Source organism: Miscanthus floridulus, chromosome 8, assembly GCF_019320115.1.
Source record: "Miscanthus floridulus cultivar M001 chromosome 8, ASM1932011v1, whole genome shotgun sequence".
Lineage (NCBI taxonomy): Eukaryota > Viridiplantae > Streptophyta > Magnoliopsida > Poales > Poaceae > Miscanthus > Miscanthus floridulus.
In genome coordinates, this window is record NC_089587.1 from 64,502,939 (window position 1) to 64,529,297 (window position 26,359).

General features: G+C 46.9%; 1 protein-coding gene, 1 long non-coding RNA gene and 2 pseudogenes across 2 annotated transcripts; all 4 read right to left on the reverse strand.

Annotated features, from left to right (window-relative positions):
- Nucleotides 1-206: 206 nt before the first annotated feature.
- LOC136469232 (DUF724 domain-containing protein 2-like) lies at nt 207-4,488 on the reverse strand (annotated as a pseudogene).
- Nucleotides 4,489-11,658: 7,170 nt separating this feature from the next.
- LOC136472342 (putative F-box protein At5g55150) lies at nt 11,659-14,562 on the reverse strand (annotated as a pseudogene).
- Nucleotides 14,563-18,476: 3,914 nt separating this feature from the next.
- On the reverse strand, nt 18,477-19,280 carry LOC136472343 (uncharacterized). The gene has a single exon (XM_066470057.1). It carries the CDS (start codon nt 19,222-19,224, stop codon nt 18,580-18,582), a length of 645 nt encoding a protein of 214 aa, XP_066326154.1. The 5' UTR covers nt 19,225-19,280; the 3' UTR covers nt 18,477-18,579.
- A 2,031-nt stretch (nt 19,281-21,311) lies between these two features.
- LOC136472344 (uncharacterized) lies at nt 21,312-23,418 on the reverse strand. Its single transcript, XR_010762322.1, has 3 exons — nt 22,752-23,418; nt 22,333-22,667; nt 21,312-21,628 (listed from the first exon to the last, which is right to left on the reverse strand). It is a non-coding gene; the product is annotated as an uncharacterized lncRNA (long non-coding RNA).
- Nucleotides 23,419-26,359: the final 2,941 nt, after the last annotated feature.

Sequence of the window (26,359 nt, forward strand, 5' to 3'; positions counted from 1 at the left end):
AGCACCAAACTCTCACTGGCGTCGAAAAGCTAGTCCACACTCACCAAAAGTATTTTCGATTTGTCAAGTCCTCAGATGAGAACTATTACCACTACTACTAAAAAAAAAGGGCAGACTCAGTGCCAGAGGCTCCCATACGAGTGGGGTCTGGTGAAGGGCCATTACCACTACTACTACCACCACGAAATCTCCCCTTCACCAATTCCTCAAATGAGCTCATGCATGTAGCTCGGCGTAAGATGCCGTTTGGCGTCACCACGCGCCTCCACAAGCCTACTACATGCCGCTTCGAGGCTAGAGAGCTTCTTTTCTTCTTCTTCTTTTTCCTTGGCAATCTTCTGTGATTCCTGGCGAAGGTGCCCAAGTTTCTTCTCGAGCTAAGCCACAGTTATATCCTTTTCATCGAGCAGTTTATCGAATCGTGACAAAGAACTTGTCTTCCCCACAATCTCTGCTTTCAGCCTGTCTATTTCCTCGATATAATGGGTGTCATAAGATTTTATCTGCAATAATTTGGTCAGGGTGCATCACAAAGACTGGACATTGAACCCATTTTCCTCTAGATGGCAGAGTGCATCCATGTTTTCTTCGAACCATTCCACTGTCTGCTCTATGCTTGCTTCCATTATGCTTTTCACTAAGATGGCGTACGACATCATCATACCAAACGCCATACCTTCATGCAGCATTGGCAAGAATTCTCGGAGTGGAAGGAAATGTGGCTGCTGTGGTACCTCCTTAAACACATCCCTTATATGCTTCAATTAGTGGCCACAAAGGTGAGTTCTTGGCAAATGGAACCTGGTGACTGGGTACTTGAGTGAACACCAAGTGTGAAGGCATAGGGCTCCCACCAGTTGAGCAGCTCCTTACTGGTGAATTGTCCATGGTGCACCGTGAACTACTATGCATACCTGCAAACAGAAAACCAGTCATTCGTCATAAATCTGCTACTTTGATGTATGCCATCAGTTATTTAGCAAACTATGAACATTTCCAGCATGGCAAAGTTTTCACAGTTCATACCTTTTCTATTAAAATTTGATTCAGAGCTGGCAGGTACCATCGGTAACAGGACCTGATTTGATGATCCGACTGTGTTCAGTTCACCCTCCAAATTTCTCTCCATCTGCTGCTGAGTATGAGATTTTGTACCATCTAGCTGCACTAGAAACAGTACCAGGGTGAGAAGCTGATGGATAATATAAGTTCAAAAAAATGTGTTCTTACTGCTAAGGGCGGTTGCTGCTTCATTGGCCCTGCGGCTCTCTTTCTTCCTCTCTGCTGGACAGTACCAGTCAAATCTGATGAGCTAAGTGGACTGCAAAGTTCATCCGATCTTTCCACTGTAGATTGTACAGATATTATTGTTAGATTCTAGTAACCACCTTAAATATGAATGTGTGCTTGAGAAAAAATTAACATGTCTCATAGGTATGAATCTTTGTATTTGATGAACCACTGTTGGTCTGTGTTGACACCTTAATATAGATTGAGAAACAGAACACAACACTCATGAATATGAAAAGGAGATGTTGTAAAAGCCAAGCAATCACCCAAATACAGAACATAATGAAGGGGGCTACTTTATCAGAGGCATCATTTTCTCCCAGAAGCTCATGAGTAGGGCGTGTAGGTACATATTCTTTGATATATCGTTCTTTACCGTTGGTAGCTTGACAGAGATCACCTTTGATGAGGACATGACACCTTCGGATACAACCATTGATTATAAGGTGAGCCCGTTCCTACATTTGCATAGTGATTTTTTGTACAATTCACTTGGTTCAACATGTACATGTCATTATTTGCTTGTAGGTACAAATGTATCTCAAAGTGCAAGTTCATCAAAGTTGAACTTTCAGTTCGTCGGCAGTCCGACACTGCTTCGTTGGGAAGGTCATAGCTCATCCATCCGGAGTGCGATTGAGGTCAATGAGCACTTGATGGAAAGCTTGTTGGATAATCTTTCAAATAGATCTGGTTCCACCTCAATATCACGTCGGCAAGGCCTCCAAATCATCAAGACATTATGTCGCTGTTTCTGCTGGGAGCTACATCGTCGTCATAGGCTTGTTATTCATCCTTGGAACCTTGGCCCAAGAGACAGCCCGCCCCAAGGAGATGAAGAACACACAAGGAAGCCCTTGGACGTACTCCTCCTTGGCCACCTCCTTAGAAGGCCAGCAAGGGCATCCAAGCCAAGCCAGAGGCCTAGTCCAACTCGAGTCTGAGTCATCTCAGACTCCAGGAGCGGCATGTAGTAAAATGGATGCCCAGGTTGCATACGGACTCCGTTTTTTATGATCCATATATCTATGGAAATATAATTTCATAATATAACCAATGGCTTTGGTTTGGAATCAAAATTCAACCAGAGTCAACGGAAATCATCAAAACAAGTCAGTGTCCAAAATCTATCAGAGCGTTGCGTCGCCGTCTTTTGGGCCGTTAGGCCTTGTAACGTGGGACACCTTATGGACGTGAGTAGGGGTCCTTAGACGCCTCTTAGGCAATATAATCAGTAGCCGCCGCCTACGTTAGGGTATGGGTTTTGCTTTAGATTAATCTGTCTTTGAACAATCGCCGTTATCGGTTTGTGAAACCCCACTTTGTGATCTTAATCATACATCTACAGTTTGTCCCAATCTTTGAGCTACGTACTTTCGAGTTCTTGCTTGTGTTCTTCATTTCGCAGGCAGGGATTAGCCTTCGTGGCGAGGTCAACCAGTTGGTGACATGGTTGATAACCAGAGGAGTCGTGGTGCTAAGATTTCAGGGTTCGGGTCTTTTGTGATCTGAAGCCGGATCGGTGTGTCGTGCTCCGCCAAAAACGATAGTTATCTTGAACCTAACGGAAGATCGAGTACCTGTCCCCATCAACCTTTCTCCGTATCATTATGTGAGATAAAGGTGCATTAAGATGACCATCGGAAACCACTATCTTAGACAGTACTTCTTGTTTGTCCACTGTTTCTCCATTACTCTTTGGTACTGATTCATTTTGAGGTGTTGAATCGTCAGCTAATATGGCATCTAGTTGCTGCAGCTCTTTCCTTGACTTTTTGGTGGTAGGAGATTCCGGATCATGACTCTGTTCATCACCACTGGACGCCGCATCAATGGGTCTGCTTGGACCTTTTCCATGCATGGACTGTGGCTTCAGGTTAGGCTGTCTCTGTACAAGTAAATAAACACTTTGAATATGTCAGCCAAGTTGACGATAGGATGTTATATAGCTATGTTCAAAAGCGAAAGGGGAACCATTGTTTAGCAATGCGCATATAGATAAGACATGACAATGGTAAAACAAACTTCTTATAAACTGACAAGACAGCCAATGCAAAATGCTAGGTAATGCACATTAATGGACAGCCTCAGTGCAACATGTTCAAGGGTCTCCAGATTCATCTAACACGAGCTTGATTCGAATTACTTGTACCTATGTCAAATTTCAGCAATCCATGCATGCAGATGGACTAATAATGCATCACAAGGCTTGAGAACAGCAAACAAGCTGGAATAAATCTTACCTGCTGTATCAACTTAGCAGTCACAATCGTCCATTGTTTGCCATCCCAGTTGTACTGCGGCCTGACCTTGTCGGTCACCAGCGGCTTAGCTTCCTTGCCATGGATACTGACCTCAAAGTCACCCTCCCCAACGACCCTGCTGCGCACCACTGCCGGCAACCATGCCCCGTCACAGTACGCCTCCACTGCAGCACCAGGGCCGAGCTGGAACATCTCTCACGACAAACGCTCCACGGCCGGCCTAATGAATTTGCAGTGCAGGAACTCCGTGGTGGCCTTCCTCGCGCCGCCGTCCACCTCCTCCTCCTCTAGATCTAGGTCGTCGTCGTACTCCACCACATAGCTGAGGTCGTCGACCAGTGACCACCCTCGCCACCGTCGCCGAGACCCACTCTATCCCCCCTCCTCACCACCTCGACCTTGTCCCCGACCTCGTAGACCCTGGCGGGCTGAAGATAGGCCTGAGCCTGATCCATCGCGGCCCGTGACGGGGGGACCCAGTCACCGTCAACGTAGACACGGTGGGGGCGGACGAGGCCGGGCGGGAACTCGATGGCCTTGCGGGTGATGGGGAACGCCACTGTGACGGCGGAGGGAGAGGCGGACATGACAAGGCCGGCGCTCCAAGTGTTCTTGAGGAACGCCTCGACCGCGTCATGTAGGAGGAAACGCGGCGGGGATGCCGGAGGCAGGGGCCGTGGGCGGCCGCGGCTGTGAGCGGGACGCTGCCGGCCGCGGCCTTCCTCCAGGTGGGCGTAGGCCACCTCGTACCGGTCCGGCGTGCTGTGGGTGTAACAGTGGCGGGCAGGCATGAACCCGACGACGGTGGCCTCGCGCTAGTGGCGTGGAAGTCGTCGTCGACGAGGACCTCCACCTCTGCGCCGGGGGCGAACGGGGCCCTCACGGGTCCCAGCGACGGCAGCGAAGGCGTGCGGCCGGTGGCGGCAGCGGCCATTGGGGTGGGGATTCGGGAGTGCGAGTGGGAGGGAGTGGAGTGGGGTGTGTTTATAAGGGCGCTGCTAGCGCCCGGACGTCCGGACGTAGGCGCGCATCCGGACGCCCTCCTCCCCGCGATGACAGCTCTTCTTCCCTGTGCTCGGCGTCCCCCTCCCCCGCCCTCCATCCCCGGCCACCGCCCCGCCACCCACTGCCCACTGCCGTGGCGCAGTAGGGTCTTGTCGGAGCTCCGTGGGCTGGGCCCGTGGCTGCCTCGTTCTTCCCCTACACCCTTCCCCCTCCCCCCACCGTCGCCATCTTCTCCAACTCCGGCGAGCTCGGCCGCCGCCATCTTCTCCAACTGCGGCGAGACTCCCCGCCTACCACCGCTAGGGCTCCTAAACCACCCAGCCACCATCCCCACCGCCAGGGCCCCTAAACCGCCCGGCCACCATCCCCACCGCCAGGGCCCCTAAACCGCCCGGCCACCATCCCACCGCCTGGTCTGCCTGCCTCCCCCGACCGACCCCTTCTATAGCCGCCGCAGTTGGAGAAGAAAGCGGGGGAGAGGCTCACCGGAACCCTAGCCACCGCTGTCGCCGTCTTCGTCTCCGGTGGCCACAGATCTAGGAGGAGGAGGAGGAGGAACCGGCCTGCCTCATCGGCGTCGCCGCCGCCTTCGTCTGGGTGGGGGGCACTTGGGAGCGGCCAGGGCGGAGGGGGGGACTCGCGGAGGCGCGTGACGCCGGAGTCCAAGCATTACCGTGTTTATAAATCCTTTGACCCGGCAACGCATCTTTTTTTCGTTTTTGAGTTGTTTTGGGCATGTCTGAAGCTGGCCCAATTTAGCTGTCAATGGAAACTTGTAATAAATTTGGTTCGTGCATGTAAAAAGTGTTCATGCTCCTTATATTTTAAATTAAATTACAGATAGTTTTTAGATTGGTTCAACATATATTTGTGGCTTGAACATGAGATATTGTGGAAAAAATTGATGCACTTGTTGACATGCTGTGGCATCATCTTCAACAATACGAAAGTTTTCAATACTCATAAACAGTGGTGGATTCAGAAATCGATTACGAGGGGGCTGAGCTTTATGGTATTGGTATAGGATCAGGGGCTACATAGGGTCCTACAAGCAAGGAGAACGAGCAGCGCTCGAAGGGTTTTGGAGCGTCGGAAGAAGCGAGTTGACATGGGATTGACGCCCCTTGCTTGCTGGGTTGGACGCCGGAGCTCCATCCCTTTGCATTGGGTTGATTTACCATGCTTTGGGTCGAGGAGGGTAGAGGTTTTTGGGAGCAAGGACTTGGGCTGCAGCCCATCGACCCTAGATCCGCCCCTGCTCCCAAATAAACATTTCCTTGATGCTCGTCTCATGTGGTGGCTATTGGCATTTCTTAGCGCAATCACTAGGATTGGTGTTTCCTAGCAATAGCACCAGAAACGCCTTGACGATATTTCTGAACACATGCAGAAATATTCCACAAGTGCACGGATATATCGTTGTAGCATTTCACCCGGAAGTATTCGGGTATCATTCATTTATATTTTCCCAAAGGAAGGCATGGTGTAAAAGTCTCGAATAGGGACATGGTCAAGATAACATGACTGTATAATAGACCACAGTTCATAACAGGGGTAAGCCAAGATAAATATTGGATAGTGTGACACACACTCAAGCCAATCTCAAGGATAAATATAAAAAGAAAGAATAAAGAATAAAAGAATATACCTAGACCGGAGCAGGCTTATCTTATATAGCTATGCTAAGCAGATAGTCATGTAAATACATGAGTTTCTAAGGTTAGAGATTCTAAGTTAAGATAGCTTTGGTCACTATAAACTTACTTCGGTCACCGGCTTATACTTGGTCTGCCAAGTACCTCCGGCTTCCAGCTCTACGCCAAACCCGAACATGGGGGATTACAAGGGACGGACAGGGCTGTCACCACCTACCAGATACCCCTCAACCGTGGGAAACGAGGCAAACAAAGATAACGTATAGCTTAGACGTCATGTCTATGCTATCAGTTACTACTCTAGCGTTGGCCAGGAACATTCGTCTTTATCAGGAGTCCTCTACTAGAGCATCCGCCACAGGGACGGACGATGAACCCGCAAGAAAACAATGACCAAAACTAACTTAAAGTAGAACTCATCACCTAATTTTAGGTCTTGGTCTGAACATGTATGTTGTATGAAAGATTAAGCATAAAGTTTCATATGCTAAATGAATAACATAAGAACTTTGCTCTAATTCTATAACATAACTATATTTATAAGAGAAGAACAAGAACATAGAAGAACTCTTCATATTGATCATTCCAAGATTCCTTCTAGATGTCCAAGCTCTTCACAAGAGTCTTGCCTAGCTCCAAACACTACTAAAAATAGTAAAAAGATACAAAGTGGAGGGAGAGAGGATCTTGAGTTGTGGTGTGTTGTGAATGGAGCTCTCCCCATCTATTTATAGCCGAGGATGGTCGGTTTGGAGCCTAATAAAATAGGAAACCATCGTAGACTGCCTTTGCATGCCGCAATGCAACCGCCGTAGAGAGCTAGGCCCAAGAGGCAGTGGTGGGGGTGTGGGCGCACCCCTAGTGCGGCCGCACCAGGGCTAGCCCCCCTCGCCGCCGTCTTCGCATGGTCGGGTCCTGAGGTGGGCTAGGCCGTTGCTACGCTGATGTTTGGCCCAGATGTGTAAGTTGTTTGGGCTTTTGCTTGTTGTGCTTTTGTAGAATTTGCTTTACGCTTTCTGGTTTGCGCATTTTAACCATACTTCCCATGTATTTCATGTATATGTCCTGCAAAACGCTAAGTATCCAATACATGTGGAAATATGTCAATAGTAAATGTATATGTGCTACGAGTTTGTTTATTTCTCCTGTTTTGGATATTAATTGGTGGTCGAATTTGATCATTAAGGACCGCCAACAGTGGCCTTTAGGGGATTTAGTGTTTTGTTCAAGGGGGTGTTCCTTTTAATTTTGTCCGCTTGATCCTTGGTCAAGTTCTATCTGGCTTGTTGCCTTATCAGTAAGCAGGTTACCCTTGTATTGTGTACCCCAAAACTTTGGCTTTGCAATGAAGTGCTGGAATGATTAGTTTCCTTTGTTCAAGAAAATGACCATACCACAAATCCATGTGCAGCATGTTGCTCCTACCAAATTTTAATTTTTTGTTCAACACTTTGTGGCTTGTGAAATTGGTTGGATACTTGCAAAGTTATTAATTTATTATTTGTGGCTAATCTGGTAAACATTCAAAATCAGACTCCTTTATTTTGTTTGGATCTTGTATCCCCAACCCATATGGTAGTATGGTTTATATTCCACTGAAGATATTTCAGGTGACGGTTGAAGCTTCTTCCTGGTTATCCAGCGACAGCAAGATCCTGGACATGGCGCGTCAACGATTCAGCAAGGGAAAGTCTGAAACGTTTTAATTGGTTTCAGATAAGTGGCGCGTGATCGTGCCAACCTTGTGTTTTTCAGACGATTTCTGGTGCACGGTTATCTGTTTTGCAGCATTACAAAAGGAGTTTGGCCCTGACATCTTGGGTCACTTCTTTCTTTCCATGTCATCTTCCGTCGCGCCACAAAGTAAAATCTTGATCTTGTGGTGAATCTTGGCTCTCACTTGCATTTAAGAGGACTCGTATATGTTGATCGATGATGAAGGTTCGGAATGCTGAATTTCTCCCCTGTAATCTGAATTGTGAAATACTCATATTACAATATCAAAGATTGTAATGAAAGCTAGATAGCCTGAATTACAGTAATTCTTTTTTCACTGGTTTAGGGAGGGAGTTTGAGTTTGATAGTACCAACAGCTGACAGAATATCTTTAGATGAAGTGGGAAGAAGGCTACAGAGCAGACCGCAGCCCCACCTGGCAGTGGCAAAGCAGGCCGTGACCCTACCTGGCAGTGGCAGAGAAGGCCCTCAAATCGGTGGGTGCCTTTCCCGCATAAAAGCCATCGGTCACCCCTTCCTTCCCCTCCCTTCAAAACTTCCAGTCTTCCCCTGCCCGCCGGCCTCCTCCTCCAGTCCTCCCTCAACACCACCCCCACAAAAGCTCTCCGGAATCCAAGTCTTCGACCACACCCATCCAAGAACCTCCCCGCCTTCTTTCTCCGATTCGGTCGCCGACAAGCTCACCACGCCTCGGCCAAGAATGGACCGCCCGATGGCGAAGGGGTACAGGAGGAGTCGCCACAGGGGCAGGGCCCCTTGGCTGCCTGAGCTCGTTAGCGAGGGTGCGCTGCACGCGCATGACCGTACCGAGGAGGCCGCGCGGCGGGCTCGCCTGGCCACCATGATCGAGGCCCTCTGGGCGGGGCTGTAGGGGCTCGGGAGGCTGCTTCGCTCTTTCTTCGCACGGCGACAGCTCATCGAGGTCGAGTTGCCGACCGCAGAGGAGGAGGATGAGGAGGTGCCCCTCGGTAGTCCGCGCCAGGGTCATCAGCGCCAAGGCGACGGTCTTGCTATGCTATAGGGCCACCTCCACCTCCTCCCAGCCCCTTGCTGGTATCATTCTTTTCACTTCTCTTCTGTCAAGATCGCGAATTGGTTGAATCTTGCGTCGATTTTTTTAGGATGTGATTTCAGAACGTGGTTCAGAGTTGTTCTAGATTCATCACCTTCTTTGTGATTTCTAGGTTCATACGGTGTGGATTTTGTCAACATGTGAATTTAGAACTTAGATTCAGAGGTTTTTAGATTCATCACCTTCTTTCTGATTCACACGGCGTAGATTTTTGTCAAAATGTGATTCATAACTTAGGTCCAGAGTAGTATGTTCTAGATTCATCACCTTCATTGTGATTCCTAGGTTCATACTGTGTGGATTTTATCAACAGGTGATTCGATTCACCACCTTCTTTGTGATTCCTAGATTAATACAGTGTCGAGTTTGTCAACATGTGATTTAGAACTTAGATTAAGATTTGCATTTTCTAGATTCATCACCTTCATTTTTATTCCTAGATTCATACAGTTCATAAGAAAAAACAGAACTCTAGGATTCATTGTTCTGCTACCTTTTGTTCTTTTAGATGGTTAAAGGAAAGTGTTGGATTATAGCCCTTCACTCGTACCTTCACCCGGACGGATGAAGGTATCTTCACCAGGACGAAAGGTACCTTCGCCGGGGTGAAGGGAAAGCTGGGGTGCTATTTCCACACAGGAGAATAGAATGGGGAGAGAGTGAGTGCCCCTAGTAATAGGGTTTGGGGAAAATCAGAAGCCCATTTGCCCCTGTCCCTTGGGTTCTATTTATAAGGGAGGTGGGAGGAGGCAATCTTCCTGCCGAACCCCTTTGGTTCACAAATTTACATATAGGTCCTCAAACTAATTAGGTGTTGGGCCTTTTTACATTGAGGGGGGATAGGCACAGCCGTCCCTACCCCTAACAGAAAGAGTGTCTCGAAGCATCTGGAAATGCAATACAAGGAATACTGCAGGATCAGAGCAAGTGTTCCAGTTAGCTCATGTCTTTGCCATATGTGCTTTTTTGAGATGCCACGTCATGACCATATGATAATTCTTAAGCGCAAGGTGACAATTCTAACCGTTAAATCTAGTCACATTTACTAATGTTCTATGTCTAATTTGAAATTGCTTATGCAGATGATTAAACATTGCGATGATATGCACCTCGGAACAGGTAAACCGTGCGAAGTTGTTGATTGCAAAGTCAGAGTTAGCACAGAGCGTGACTACCAATTGCATATGCACTTCTGCCACCCTGATATGCCTTTCTAGAGGTGATCCTTTGCTATGGTAAAACCAAAGCCTTTCTTGATTATATAAAAGGTTGTATTATTACAATAAGTTGATTAAATCAATCAAAGTTGGCAAGGAAATACACATTCAGTTTTTGGTTGGCTCCCCCTTGAAATAATCAAAAAATTGTTGAGGGGCAGGATGAAAAAAATTGCTAAGAATAGTAGTTAGTTAGTAATTGTTGGGATAGCAACTGTATTAGGGACAGTGTATGCATTGGCCTTGAATTTTGGGCTTTGTTGCAGGAAGAAGGAATGGTCTGGATCGAGACTATGAATATTAAAAGGAGTGCTCAGATGGTGGTGATTGTAAGGAGCAAAAGCTGGATTGTTCCAATTTTGTTGCTTTTCTGCTTTAGAACTGCACGTGTTTCTTTCATGTCAGTCAAAGTCCAGACTCCATGAAGCATCATCCAATAGGAGTGGTGGCCATTCTGTTGAAATTGCTGTAACTCATACATTCTGTTGTTTTTGACTGAAAGACTTGTTTTGTGGCTTAACTGTCAGTTTCTTAGGCATACAGTACATACTGATGAATGAAAAGAGTAGTTCTTTATCTTGGAGGTGACAAAAAGTTTCACACTGGATTTTGTATTACAACTGAGATAAGCCTTTTTGCTTGGAACATCAGGGCTTTTTTTTTTTTTGTCATTGGAAAGTCACTATGTAGAGAGTTCCGCTGCATTGATAGATCATGGATAATTCATGAATTCACAAATGCTCAACAACTTTTTTGACTGTTCATGAGTTCCAACATTTAACTTATGGGTTGCGATGATCAGGTTTAGTTCCACTTCATTCCCTGTAACTTTCTATGAGTCATATGATGTTCACTATGCAAAATTAGCTTTGAGTTAATATGTAGTATGCAATCCAACAGTTTGTGAATACACGAATTGCATTTGTAGAAAAAAAAATGATGCATTTTGTTCTCCTTACCTGAGTGTGCCAGTGCAACAAATGCTGATTACCACAAGCTTCTAGGGCAAACCTGAAAATTATTGGCAACGTTGGTTTGGGAAAATTTGATGATGTTAACGTGCTGTCTGCATGTTTCCAGTTTCCTGCAACAATCCGGATCAACATGCCCAACACCTTTAGATGCTGTACATTTTGTTTATGGTGATGTGTCTAGAAAATACAAATCGAGTCTGTCTTCTGCTAATTATTTAGTAGTGCAAGTGTGATAATTCACTGGTGGTACAGTGTATAACAAATTTGTTCTGTTTGGTTAGCAAATTTATTAGTGCGATCTTGTTAGTCATTTTGGTTAGCGACAAACACAGGACACATGGACAAATCCATTCCATACCACTGAAAATTGGCTCAATGTCTTGATGATACAGGTCATTGTGACATCAATGGCATAAAAAGAAAGTGTCTTAGTGGTGTATTCATTCATCAAAGGTATCAAGAGTGAAAATTCCATTCCTCAACCCTTAAACCATTGAGAAAACAGGGTAACTGGCATCATCAGGGAATAGAAGTACGGCTACAACAGATCTCACTGCAACACTTATGAGGTTATGAACTATGATATTGATTTCAGCTCTCATCTTATGATTCATTTGAGTACGTATATGCCAAATGACAGCAAGCTCAGATGCTTCCAGAGAAGCATGCCATTTGGCAGAACAGTGTAGTCATCGGCCATGGTATACCTGAAGAAACAATTGCTAGCGTACAGTCCAGATGATGATTCAGAGCTGGGTTTCCGTGGACTGGCTATGCTTGTTTAGCTCACTGCAACAGGCCGAAGCTGCCATTTCCGCCTGATACTGGAAATCATACCAAGAACAAGAAAGACAAACCACGAGCACTTCATCTTATTCGTTAATGGAAACTACTGCAGACGATTCAGCTCAGCAGTGGCTTGGTCTCTGCTCAAGATTACGACGATCCAATCAAGTAGTGCCAACCCATTTTCTCAGCAAATCAGAGGCCTTGAGTAACACCTTCATGATGCTTCCAAATGAAAATACACCCATGAATGGTTCTAACAGGAGCATACAGCAGCTAGAACTCCTATCTTTCATTTTAAATGATGTCTGAGTTACAGCCCTTTCCTTTCAAAAAAAAATACAAAAGATAGCAAAAGAAATTCAATATCTGAAACAAATTGCAAAGTTGATCTATTTGCCGAATGCCAAATTCAGCTCCATAAGATTGGGTGTTATCCAAGTGGGACAAGGCCAGTTGGACCAAATCTGAGACACAATTTCCTTCTTGCTGCTATTTTTTAAGTCCCAAACTCCTATATCATGAGTATAATTGTTTAATTGCGTAGTAATTTGATCCAAATCATCAGTAAAGTAGACATGATTTGACTTCAATTTTGGGTGTTCTTTAGCACAAAGACAAAGCGAATTGTTGCACCCAAGAAACAGCATATGGTACGGCAATCTGTTTATCTCCACTAGCTCTTTTGCTTCCACGTCCACTTTATATACTTTTATTTTCAAGGTGCGTGCCCGCCATTTCCTAGGGTCATCGTCATCTTCATCCTGTCCCTCTGGAACATCATCATCCGCATCCTCCCCCTCTGGAACATCACTATCCTCATCCTCCCCCTGTGGAACATCAACAGTCCTCCAAACTTGCAGCAGATCGCCCATGGAGCCCGAATAATGTACATGCTCTCATAGATACAATACTTCAACCTGTCAATGATTACTCTCATTGTGACATTGGAGCCAGTGAGATCAAAGGCGTGAATTTCTCCAACTGATTTCAATGCATATAATAGACCATCCATATATACACAATCACTGTAGTCTGTGCCGTGTGGCAGCCAGGTCCACTTGTCATCTCCTGCTCTTGCAAACGAAAGCTGAAAAAATGGGTTGTGAATGAGAACCACAATGTAGCTTCCCGTGGATGGATCAGGAAATACAAACGCTTTGAACTAGAGGTCCTCGCGCAGAATGTTGGGAGCATGTAGTTCGGCCCTGTAAAATTCCTCAGCAGTATGATATGACAACTCATACTTGTTGATAGTGCCTGTGGCATGAAAGATGGGCTTCACATGCTCAATGGTGATCACTGAGGGCAGAGCAATCTGTTCACCAGTGATGGGATTGTCAAGGTGCAGCTCGGACCTCTCATCCGCAGTAATCAGCCAGCCATTGGAGGAACCGATTAGCGACCTACTATGGATGGGTGGTTCGGGCAGAGTTATCTTGTAGGCCCTATTATCCGCAAGGCTGTAAAACAAGCAACATTTTCACCAGCAGATTTAGAAGTATAGAGTAGGCATGGTGTCTGAGACTGTTTGTTCTTGCCCAGGTTGCGCAGGCATGTGTAGGCCGAATGCCAGGACGAGCAGACTGAGCCTGCTCGTAAAAGGTCAGGGATCTCCAATGTGGCAAAGATGCTCATCAACACATCCTGCGGCAGCTCTGGCAATGTGCTGACCTCAACCTCCAATTCCATCAGTGGTTGATGGAAATGCTCACCTTTTCGCAATTTCTTCAGCAAAAAACTGGCAGTGAGATAGAGCTGCTTAGGCAAGATTGTGAAGAATAGACTCCACAGATCTTTGGGTTGCAGAGCTACCACACCACATAGGCTGCTCATCATTAGAGCTCTGCTACAGGTCGCCATTGGAAGAGATCGGGCGAATCCCTCTTGCAAGGTGAATTGCTTCTGAAGGAACACTTGCAAAGCTGCAAATCTTGGATGGAGCACGCAGATCATGGTTGGTTGCACTTATATAGATGGCTACTATAAACAGGGCTACGCTCCTGAACTCCCGATCCGAGTAGGTGACCACTGACCAGAAACCAGAATCCAAGACCGACACCTTTTTGGATTTTGTTGGAAAAATAATCGGACTTCAAATCCAATTGATGGTTCTCAATCGTCCTCCGATTATTAATCGGATTCCATCCCGGATTTGCCTCCTCAGATTCTCAGTCAGTCGAATTCCGACCCCAATTCAGGCACAAACCAAATAGGATACTGACCGGGGCCAGAGGCAGTCCAGTCCGACGAGGGAATTTGGTTGGGGATGTGCTCCAAGCCGGCGGTTGAATCGGTGGTGAGCTGAGATAGTCAACGACGTTCTGCGGCGGCGTCGGGGCAACCGCGCTACGACGGCGCGAGCGTGCGTCGGCTGCGAGGGGCCCTCGGCACGCTCCGCAACCACGCGAACGAGGCACGCCCGTCCGATGCTTGAGATGGGAAGCAGCGAGCAGTGGGAGGCGTGAGTGCCGGCGGTGGCGGCCGGAGGCGGGAGTGCTGGCGCCGGACGGATTTGGGGGGCGCGACTCGAGCTCGAGCGTGACGAACACGAACGGCAGCGGAAACTGATAAATTGCCTTCTCGATGTTTTTTTAAAGAAAATGTGATTTTACTTCTTTTTCATTTTAATTTTAATAGAGTAAGTATTAGACGGGTCTCCGAACTGCAAAATCGTATGTTTGCCTCGGGATCGGCACGGGTGCTCCCGTTTGGCGGCGGCGGCGGCTCATGGGGAGGCTGGCGCTCGCGCTAGGATTCGGGTGCCGAAAAAAATTAGACTGCATACAATATCTACCGTGCCTCCATGCGAACATGCCATGCCATAGATAGTTAGCCACGTGTCCAGTTTGACCGATCCAACAGCGCGCACCTGCTTGCCTCTCATGCGCTCGGCTCTGGCCTCTAGAATCTCGTCCGTGGTTTATGGACTGCATGCGTCGGATGCTTGTTGGTGGACACGTGTCGCACATCTAGGGATGGCAACGGGGATGTACTCGTCGGGTATCGTCGGAACGTTCTCTTCCCCGCTACGGAGAATTTATCCCGTCCCCGTCTCCGTTAACTGTCTCGGGTATAGATTCTTGCCCATCCCCGTACCCGTCGGGCATCGGTCGGGTAACAGATACCCGACGGGTACTGCATACCCGATAAACAAGGACACTTGGGGTCGCAGCTTTGCAATCGGAGACGTTTCTTCTTCATCCGGGTATAAATGTCGGAGTCTCGAAGATGTCGAGGAGAAGGAGAAATATTGCGAGGAGGACGAGTAAAGGTGGCAGAGAGACCTAACTGAGGAAGCGAGGGGCACGAGCGCTCGTGAGGCAGGCATGCTTATGCTGCTGGTGGAGATGGTGAGAAAAAATTAAACTAGGGTTTCTAGAACACACAAACTATAGATATATGATTGTTCAGATTTGGGTCAAAATACCTATGTTGAGCTTTTTTGAGCCTAATACTCGCATGACAGCTCAAATAGTCAGGTTCCCCAACGGGTAACGGGGACGAATAAACAGGGAACGTTCCCGTACCCGCTATACTCGTTGGGGATGGATTCTTACCCATTTAGATGCCTACGGATAAAGATATGATTCCATCCCCATTCTCTAATGGATCAAATACCCGTCGGGTTATTGGTATCGGGTCGTTGCCATCTTTACGCACATCGAAGCTGTGTATGCACGGATGTTGAGTATGCACCGAATTTTTTCCTCGGGCGAAGGGCGGGGCGACCTGGACTAGGTGGGCTGGCCCGAGCGGGCGTTGGCGCTGCGGCTCCGCGCGTGGGCCTGCGCGACGCTGGAGCGCGATCTAGGCCGGAGGGAGGAGCAAGGGGAGCGCGAGCTGGGCCTCACTGCCGTTGGGGCCAGAAGAAGAGCGAGCTGGTCACTAGCTCGAGTGGGAGAGGCCGGGTGGGCCTGGGACAGAGGGCGCCAGTAGGCTGGGCTGGGCCCGTGCGTGGAAGGAAAGGGAGGAGGGCCGGCTAGGCCAAGAGGAGAGAAAGATAGGTGGGCTGGTGAGGAGAAAAGGAAAAAAGATTTTCCTTTTATAACCCAAGGATTTTGGAAGGGATTGAAAAGAGATGAGAGAAATTAAAAAAGGATAGAAAGGGATTTGCTACGGATTTGTGAACTGCAAACTTCAACAAACTCAAACCTAACACCAACTCATGAATGCGGGCATACTCCTACAATCAATTCTAGATGAATGCAACAGTTTATTTAGTAAACCCTACTTAGTTTGACCTAGCGACTACATGCTTCACACATTATAGTAATTTGACGAAAGCTGCCAAAGCATCAATTATAAAATTAGGACTTAACAACTGTCCAAGCGTTGTTGTCAACATCTCGATCAAGTCTTAGTTCAGAATATCAACAGAATGCATGCTAAATTAGATAACCACTTCGTTCTAGCAAGGCTGTTAGTACCCGGTATTTGATAGAATAGAAACGGCATCTGCTGACCAGTGCAGCAACCGATTGAGGTAACTGACCGTAAAAGAGGAGCTGCGGAAGTGTGACTTTCTGACCACACAAGCTCGTCCCAGCGGCTTCATGCGGCTGCCTAGCGAGTACCCATATTAGCCCTTGTTTAGTTGCGCCGATTCGGCGCCGCCGGATGCACTAATTGTTCAATCGTTGACTAATTAGGTTCAAAACGTTCGTCTCGCAAAGTACAACCAAACTGTGCAATTAGTTTTTGATTTCGTCAACATTTAGTACTCCATGCATGTACCATAAATTTGATGTGACGGGGAATCTTCTTTTTGCATAGTGTCAAAGTTGGGAATTTGGTGGAACTAAACAGGGCCTTAGTGCTGCTGCATGTAACCTTGCTTTGTGAATCTACCTGGTGCTTCAAAATATGTCAGCAGGCAAGTAGGGGCTGGAGCCCAGCTTCAGCTAGCCTCAGCGGGCCTGTTTGGTTCATGTTCAATTCAAGTCTGGCTAGCTTTTTGAGCCAGGCTAGACTTAGCCAGGTTGGCACAAGCCAACAACCACTTGTTTGGTTGGAATGATTGCTAAAGTCTGGCTAAGTTTTGGTTTGTTTGGTTGTTTGCTTTGGCTTGCATAGAATCACCCTATCCTAAGACTGGTAAGTTTACCCTGTTGACACATTTCGTCGAACACGTGATCGTCGCCATGGCCAATGCAACATCATCCGCCATGGCGGCCTCCAGCTCGCGCTCCTTCTCCCGCAGCGCTAGCGAGGTGCCCACCGCGGCAGCATGAGCCAGAACCTACGCACTACCGCTGCCGTCGTCTGCTCCAGCCCCACGCGGAGGCGCTCGCACCCGGCGAGCACCAGCGCGTCCACCTCCCCACCTTGCTGGCACAGCTCTGCCGCCAACAGCGCGTCCGCCGTGGACAATGAGCGCCCGCTGGTGGACACCACCGCCACCAACAGCGCGTTCACCATGCATGCCGTGGTACCCGCAGCTCGAGGTCACCGTCCCTGCCGCCCTTCCGCGATGCCACCACACCGCTGCGGCCGTTGCAGGTCAGGTCGATCTGCGCGGCGCTGGCCATGCCGGCCACGCAGTGGTACTGCTGCTGCGCCTGCTTGTTGCCTGCGGCGGCGGCTAACGGGAGTGCCTGCAGCTGCTCTTCGACCAACCCGTCGGCGCCGCCGTAGGGAAGCAAGCACCCGGCGATTCAAGATTGGAGAAGTGAGGAGGAGACAGATGCCGGTGAAGACGAAGGGAGGAGCAGAGCGTGAAGTCCGACGGCCATGGATGCGTGAAGTCCGATGGCCTTAGATTTGCAAGCGCGGCGGCCAAAGAAGGGGAGCGGACAACGGAGAAGCAGGGCACGAGGCCGCGAGCGGAGGAACAGCGCGGGGAGGTGATGGGCGGTGACGAGAATGCCCGCGAGGGCTTGGCCAAGCCTGGCCAGCGAAAAACGGATCTCAATCTCGTTTTTCTGGAGCCAGACTAGGGCCTCCAAAGTGGCTTAGTTGGGCCTGGCATAGAGCTATTTACAGGTAACCAAACAGCTTAAAGTTGGCTTCCTGGAGCCTGGTTTGAGGTTAGCCACCCAACCAAACAGGCCCTACGTAGCTCTGCCCCTGCAGATGGCCTTTCTCTCTTGTATGTAAGCTTAAAGGTTTTAGGGAGATTGCAGGAGTTTGAGATCTCCAAACATTAAATCCACCCTCTCAATGTGAATGAAGAATAACGTATTCCCTGGTGCCGGCTCTTCTTCCACGGGAAAATTGAGTGTTTTTTTAATGGTCATGTACTAAATAGGGTTTTTCAAAGAAAAGGATTGATTAAAAAATGTGCATAACAAAACAATATATTTAAAAAAAATAGAATAACTTATAATTTGGAATGTAACGAGTTTGTTGCTGTATATTATTAACCCGACCCGACTACTAAATTCTTGGTTCCGCTGCCGGACAAAGAAGATAAATCCATTCAGTTCATATTCATCAGAGAAGAATTCAATCAAAGAACTCAAAATGGCAAATCATTTGGCACATTTAATTGCTTGCCTGGTTACACCAATTAACAAGGCTATTAGTACTACAACCGAATGCTCTGTCGCTAGTGACTATTAACATATGATGGTGTCTTCAAGCCAGCGGCGCAGGCACCAGGCTGCAGAGCAAGGCGGCGAGCAAGGTCACGTTCCGGTCGGCGAGGTTCCTGGCGTACAACGTCGACGCCGGGAAGTCGAGCATGCCCCTCGTGCACCCGTCCATGCCACGGAGCCCGGCCGTGTACCCCACCTTGAGCTCCGCGGCCCGGTCGTCGTCGTCGTCACAGCCGCCGCCGCCGGCCGCCGGCCGCAGGTCGTCGGCGACACGTGCCATGGCCACGCGGGCGCTGCCGTAGCCCACCATGCAGTTGCCGAACGCGGTCCTCTCGTCGTCCGCCGGGACCGCGCCGCCGTCCAGCAGCGACGTCGCCGCGGCCACCGTGGCCGCGTACGCGTCCAGCGCGCCGCGCACGGCCACCGCGGCATGGCGGGTGACCGGTAGTGGTACGCGTACGCCGCCCGCGCGAAGCCTGCGGAGGCAGAGCTCGAGCATGTGGCGCGTCCCGGAGACCGCGCTGCACGCCTGCTGCGCCGTCATGGACGGGATGCGAGGGCACCGGCTGCTGCGGCTACCGTCGAGGCCGCCATCTGCGCCGCCGAGGGTGACGATGAGTACCGAGAGGAGGAGGACGAGGAGGGAGAAGGGAGAGTGGTGGATGGTTCTTGCTTTGGCGGCCATGGGTGTGAGAAGCTCTAGGATCGAAGGACGTGTCCGTGGAGTGGCGTGGCCGGAGATAGAGCTGCCGACCGGCGTGTATGTGAAGGGGGATCGAGCGTTCCTTTGGTAGTACGTACGACGCCTGCTGCTTGCTTTGCTTGCGTGGCGAATTGAAACGGATGCATGGCAGCTCAGCTAGGTTGGTGGCGTGCGAGGAATTACAGGTCATGTCATTTTCTTATCATATACTAGGTAGCGTGTCCGTACGTTTTTATGAGATAACTAACATTTTGTACTAAAAACATACGGATCGTACAATAAGATAACAATACTGTAAAAATTAAATACCAACGTTAAAATAATATTTAATCTAAAAAGCAAAGTTTATGAATTTAACAGTCATGGAGTGCACGTCGTCGCAGGCTCACAAACTCTACTTTATAGACCTTTCCGTGATACGGCGTCGCAGACTCACAAGTTCCTAACAACCCATAAGGGGTGCCAAAATCAACAAATGGGACGATAGTGACATATGAAATATGGTCTGACTTCACACAAAAGCACATGCAGCCACACAGGTCTACTGCATCTACATGATGTCAAAAGGCGTGAGAGGTCAGTACACCCTCAAGCCTGAAAATTATGCGTATTTCTGCATGATGCTATCATTCCGTTGAATTTGTGATTTACATCATGATTTTAATGGTTTGGCAATGGGATCAAAGCCGAGGGAATTTTTTTTTCTTCGACGTCTGCAGAAAGAGGAGCTTGCAGAAAGAGGAGCTTCAAAATAATTCTCTCATTTACTATTATTCTTGTTGAGGACGGACATAGGGACAGGTTCATTATTGCAAAAGCAGTATTAAAGCATGGGATACACGATAGGCACACATAGAGTACTCACTGCTGAACAGTATTGAATGCTAAATCTGAACAGTGTATGTAAACTAATATAATGTATGTTCAACAATGTATATAACACTGAGGCAAGTTTAGGTAACAAACAAATAGGTGTGACCAAATTTAATAATTTTCATTGATGAATATAACAATTTATATAATAATAAGTTTTGGTTCGAAATTATCATCTTGTTCATGATCACTTTAGTAAGGTAGCAGCCCAAAGATCATTATCGAAATATATGGAACAAAGTTGCAGCTCTAAAAGCTAAGTGACGATTTAGATTCTGCAGACTTCCACAAGTTTCTAACACCCAGTAGGGGTGCCAAAATCATCAAATGGGACCATATGTTCCTGAGAATTCCTTAAAAATTAAATACCTAAGAAAGTCTACTTATCAGGTCTGTCAATCAGTTAAGGATTAGAATATTAAGCCTAAAGGAAGTAATGAAGTAAACAGTGTCTATAGGTTACAATTTTCAGTACTCACTGCTGAAGAGTATTGGATGCTAAATCTGAACAGTGTATGTAAACTAATATAATTAAGCCTAAAGGAAGTAATGAAGTAAACAGTGTCTATAGGATACAATTTTCAGTACTCACTGCTGAAGAGTATTGGATGCTAAATCTGAACAGTGTATGTAAACTAATATAATGTATGTTCAACAATGTATATAACACTGAGGCAAGTTCAGGAGGATTGGTTAGGGTGCCTATTCCAGCCAGGAAGGGCGAATAGGCGAGAAGAGCAAGTCCTAGACTGAAGTAAACAAAAGCCTAGAAGGATTCATATGATTTGGTGATTGGTGGAGATTTTTTAGAAGGAAAAAGGAGTCCACACAAGGTGACAACTGTGGGTTGTCGCTCCTGTTCTTTTCTGTGGGTGGAAACGGAAAGTGAACATGATGTGGTGCACACACCATACGAGGTTTTTGAGGTATAAAAAATGCTATGGCAAGACGTGGAGGATTGGTATCCATTCTTAGAAAGTCCACTAGTCCAGACCAAATTAAACCCACAGGTCAGACATCGTATCCACTAAAAATGTCCAATCAGGGATTCTATAAGATTTTATACATTATTATCTAATGAGTAATGGATCAGGCAGCAGAGTCATGCATAAGAAAACACGGACAATTAAATTTTTAGTGTAACTGGCCAGTATCAATGAATTTGATAAAATTTAACATTTCAGAGTTGCATTGGTTTGTGGTTCTTATTTGCAGTGGAGTAAAGTATCAATCTATAAATAATTCTAAGCAGAGCAAAAATTTTACAGAAAAAGTCTATTAGATTGTATATTAGCACACAAAACTTTATAGTGACCAAACATTTACAGGAAAATGGCAAATAAATGCTAGGTAACATGAGTTCTTGATGAACTTGATCACTTGGAGATGGTTGTACCCTACATATCAATGTCAACGGATGACAAATGAATCATGCTAACCTAGTTATTTAACATGGGACACTGAGTTTAAAAGTAATGGATACTCACAAAGCAACTCCCAGAGCTACCAAGATCTGTACACACAGAAGAGGTAATCATTAGATTCAAAAATAGGGTAAACAAATAGCTTTCACCATATATGCTAACCATTGCAAACAGTAAGGCTTGATTTAATCTTAATCTAATTAAACCGCAACGTGGAAAGAAATTCCAAGAACCTAATAGCAAACTGCTATGATATTAAACAAACCAAATATTGGGGCTTGCAGATCCATGAGCACTAACAAAATCAGCTCAAGAGCTCTCTTTTGACATAGATTTGGGGATACAAAATCTTGAATGTCTAACATAATTACTGAAAGAAGACAGACAGTAGAAATTCAATTGTCAGAAACGCTGCACAAAGTTAAGACAGCACTTATTCCTTTTTTATGTAATTGCGCCAAACCTTCATTGCAAAAATTCTGAAAATCTGTGTATACTATGGCCTCCAAACCTACAGGTTTGTAAACTACTGATTTTTGATTTGAAGTCATTCTTATCAGGTAAAAGAAGTAGGGATAAACACCCTCTCAACTTAGCTGAAAGCACCTGACCATAGATTTTTTACCCCTAAAAAACAAATTCATATCAGGAGTTCCAGAGCTCCTCTAAAGATCTATTTTGCCAATCTAGAATGTATATTTCATTGCTGCAAGTATAATATGTTTCAAAGAAATTGCAGCATGCACTCAGAAAGGAAAATAAACTCAGGAACATGATACAGGCAGAGGTTTACTTCTCTAATGGCATATGTGTGATCTTCCTCATCTTTATTCCACTTTCCTCAAGGAATGCTCCAGCTGGCCTCAGCTTTCCATCCCTTAACAAGCAAGCACTTTAGAGAACGTGCTGCTTGGAAAATTTTATTGTCATCTCATTTTATTTCTCATCATTCCATGCAAATCAATCCATGGAAACGGAGAAAAGCTTTTTTGAGAAGGAAAATTTCAACAACCAATCAATTAATTAACGAATCAGTAGCTACCACTGGCGAACGCCAACTCTTTGAATTACCAAAGGGAAAGAGATTAAAAAATTTAACCGGGCTGCTTGGCGCGACACAGATGAGACCTGACAGCAATGACAAAGTATTAGTAATGAAATGGAATCAATCAGTAGAATTGTTGTGAGGTCAATAATCATCTAGAGATTTACAGGTCCGAGAAGTTGGTGCTGCTGAAGAACTCGAGCACGGAGATGGTGGCCAGCGATGGCATGGTGGGCATGGACAGCAGCAGGCTGCTGCGCGGGCTCGGCGCGAACGGCACCTGTCCCAGCCTGTCTACGGCGGCACTGGTGCCAGCGGAGGGGAGGAACGGGCTCAGCTCGTTCAGCCATGACAAGCAGCTCGGGTCGAACCGCCACACCGCTTGCGCAGCTCCTTCCTGACCACGAGGTCAGACACGAACATGATGTCCCCGTCGACGCAACTATCGACTGGAGGGCGACAGGGACCACCCCCAGCGATGAGAAGACGGGCAGACTGGTCGCGCGTATCTCCTTGGCCTGCCTCTAGGTGTTGTCGATGAGGAGGAGGGTGGGGGCCGCGTGCGCGGACTGCGGCGTGCACCGGCACCAGGAGGCGAGGTCGGAGGCGGCGGGCGAGGGGTAGAGCAGGAGCACGGAGCCGGGTGATGGTGGGACGGAGGAGGGGAGGCGGCGGCCCGGGAGGAGGTGGAGGTTGGAGAGGGAGCGCGCGTGGAGGGGCAGCTTCGACAGCAGGTTCCGGCGGAGGGCGGGCGACCGGCCTGGCGCCTGCGGCGGTCGACCTCGGGAAACGTCGGTGGGGCTGCGGCCTGCCGCGGGGTGTAGTGCGTGGAAGAACGGGCGGGGCGGCGATAGATCCAGGACAGGGTTTACAATTTCGACGAAATATCACCGAAATTTCTGAAATATCGTCTTTTTCGCTGATGTCCGAATTTTTTTTTTGTATCGATCAAAATTTTTCGGTTAAATTCATCTTTCACTCTAAAATTACACCAAACCACACTAAAATGACCCTCCATATCATCTAGTCTTATCAAAGCCCTAAATTTCTTCAAAATTATTTAATTTTCTCACTCACACATTGGACGGCACTAGTATATGCAGCTCGCCCACCGTCAGCACACTGTATTACCACGGCTCTACTTATGTGATATATTATGTTATTTCGTCAATGTTATATAAATTTATGATGGATGATGGATTATAGAGTTTTTCTAGTGAAATGATGCCAAATTTGTTTAAAACTCAATTTAAATTTATTTAAATTTGAACCGATATTTTCGAAATTTCCGAAATTTCATATTTATCGCTGGGGACCGAAATTTTTTTTCTTACCGGTATTGTAAACCCTGATCCAGGAACCCTAGCGGGGGAGGAGTCTGCGGCCGATCCAGAGTTTTTTTTCGACGTTTGCGGGATCCACGCGGAGGCAGAGCGACGATCTCATGATTCCTCTGGGCGTGCGCGGGCTACGTCGGGGCGAGCTGCGGGTGGGCCACGATGGGGAGGCGGGTGGAGGAATCATGAGATCGAGGCTAAATTACAGGAGCGTGCGGCGTGGACGCGGTCGCGTGGTGAGTGGCAGTGGATCATAGGGGAAGACAGACCGAGGAAGCGACGGGCGCGGGATTGCAGACATGGGCAGACGGACGAACCAAAACAAATGTCGCATCAAAAAAATATCCACGCTTTATTCTTTTTAGTTATAAGAGATACCTGACGCCTGTTTTATTATGTTAACCGACCTTTGGTTGTGCATTTATGCATGCATGTAGTAAGAAATAGGAGTATAATGAATTACTGCTAAAACAAATCAGAAGTAATTATTGAGTGGATGTGGCAATGATGAGCTAAGCATGTGACTGTGACACACTAGTAAGCCAGGGCTGGACAGAGTGATACATCTGGGTTCTGTTCAGTTAAATTCATTTAAATAATATAAACTGGCTGCTGGGCCCGCTCGCAAGGGTTGTTTGGCACGGCTTGAGAAAAGTTAGCCTTTTCTAGCTTAGATAGTGTTTGATTGGAAGACAATGTGGGATGAAATGGACGGACCAGTGCCCTATTCGCTTGGACTTGTTTGGCTGATAAACCATAGCTGAAAGTACTGTTGGCTGATTTGGTGTGAGAAAAATATTGTTCGATGGATGAAAAAGTATGGCTTATAAGCCAAACAAGCCAAAACGAACAGGGTGCAGATCATTCCTATTTTATATTTGGTTCGAGGACTAAAAAAGTGGAATGAGACACTGACATATGGCCCCATCTGTCAACATTTATTCTTTTTTCTCTTCCTCTTTCCGCTTGTACCCACACTCGATAAGGCCTCCGTCCTCTGCCCCATGCCCGCAGATGGGGTGGGGCAATCCTCTTTCTTGCTGATGTTTGGTTTTGAGGCGGAAGATGACAGGTCAATCCTCTTTCTTGCAGATAAGGTTTTGGGTAGGGGTGGCCTTTTAGCACATTTACTTCAAAAGTCCCTAAACAAGGCCTACAAGGCCACCCCGACCCAAAACCTTACCTGCAGATAGCAGATAGCCGCTCGCCGCTGCATCCTACGACAGTGCGCATTCGAGTCCCTAACCGTCACTCATCCTTGAGCGTTTAGTTGTAGATGGTGGTCGGCCCCTTAATTCCGTCGTAGCGAGCCTAGTTTGCCCGTCGTAACCGCCTTATGCCGCCAGCCGCCGCGCCGGCACGGGCGGGGTTTCCAGGGATCTCCCCATGGTAAAGGTGAAAACATCCGAGGGTGTGGATGCAAGATTACTGATGGTAGGAATAGTGTGCATAGTAGTCGTATTAATCTCTTAAAGCTCGGGGGCTTTTCTGCAAAGCCGCCGCTGCGCGCGAGCGCCCTCGGCCTTGGGCCGTACTGGGCCGCCGCGACGCGCGCGCAACTGCGTCCGCGCTGGGCCGCTGGGCTGCCGAGCCAGAATGGGTTGCTACCGACCCTTTTCTTTTTCTAATGCATTTTTAATTTAGTTTCTAAGATAAACTTGTAAATTCAGTATAAAATTTTGTAGTTAACCAAAAATTATGAAACCAATTTTGTTCAGTTTCTAAAATCATGATCTATCTGCTAGTATATTTTGTTCACATAGTTTTATAATATTTTTAGGAGTTATCTAATTAAATTGAGATGCTTAATATTGTAAGATATAAACTTGTAGGAATTTTTGCGATAAATTGGTAATAGTGTTGGCTCTAAAACTTTCACAATAAATTCCTCACATTATTAGGTGCTCGCTGTAATTTTTGTAGCTCCATAATAATTAGTTTGCTAAGATAGCTAAATGAGCCCTAGTTTGAAAATATATGTTTAATCAATAAAATACCGAAACACCTTGGGATTTTAGAACTAAAACATTTTTCCAGAGACAAAGCCTTATCGGGGATACATAGACTAGTACATTAGTCATTAAAGCTAGCTCGTTAGCTTGCAAAGCATAATCGTATTTTAGAGTTGTAGTTGACGTTGATTATTTATATCTCTGCGTTGCATCCATGTATATCATAATAGGAACAACGATGGATCATGGAGTCGACCGAAGTAGTAGAAAAGATGGTGCCTTAATGATTGTGTCACCAATGGAATGCTAATCTTTGGTTATATTTTACCCATGCAAGCCCCGGTGCATAACCCCTATTATTCCAAACTTTATTTTATGCTTGTGCATTAAGTTTTAAGGAGTAGAATAAAAACCACTTGCATATATATAACCTTATCCTATGAGTCCTACTAGTATGCTAGGATCGTGTAGATTGCTATGCTAGGA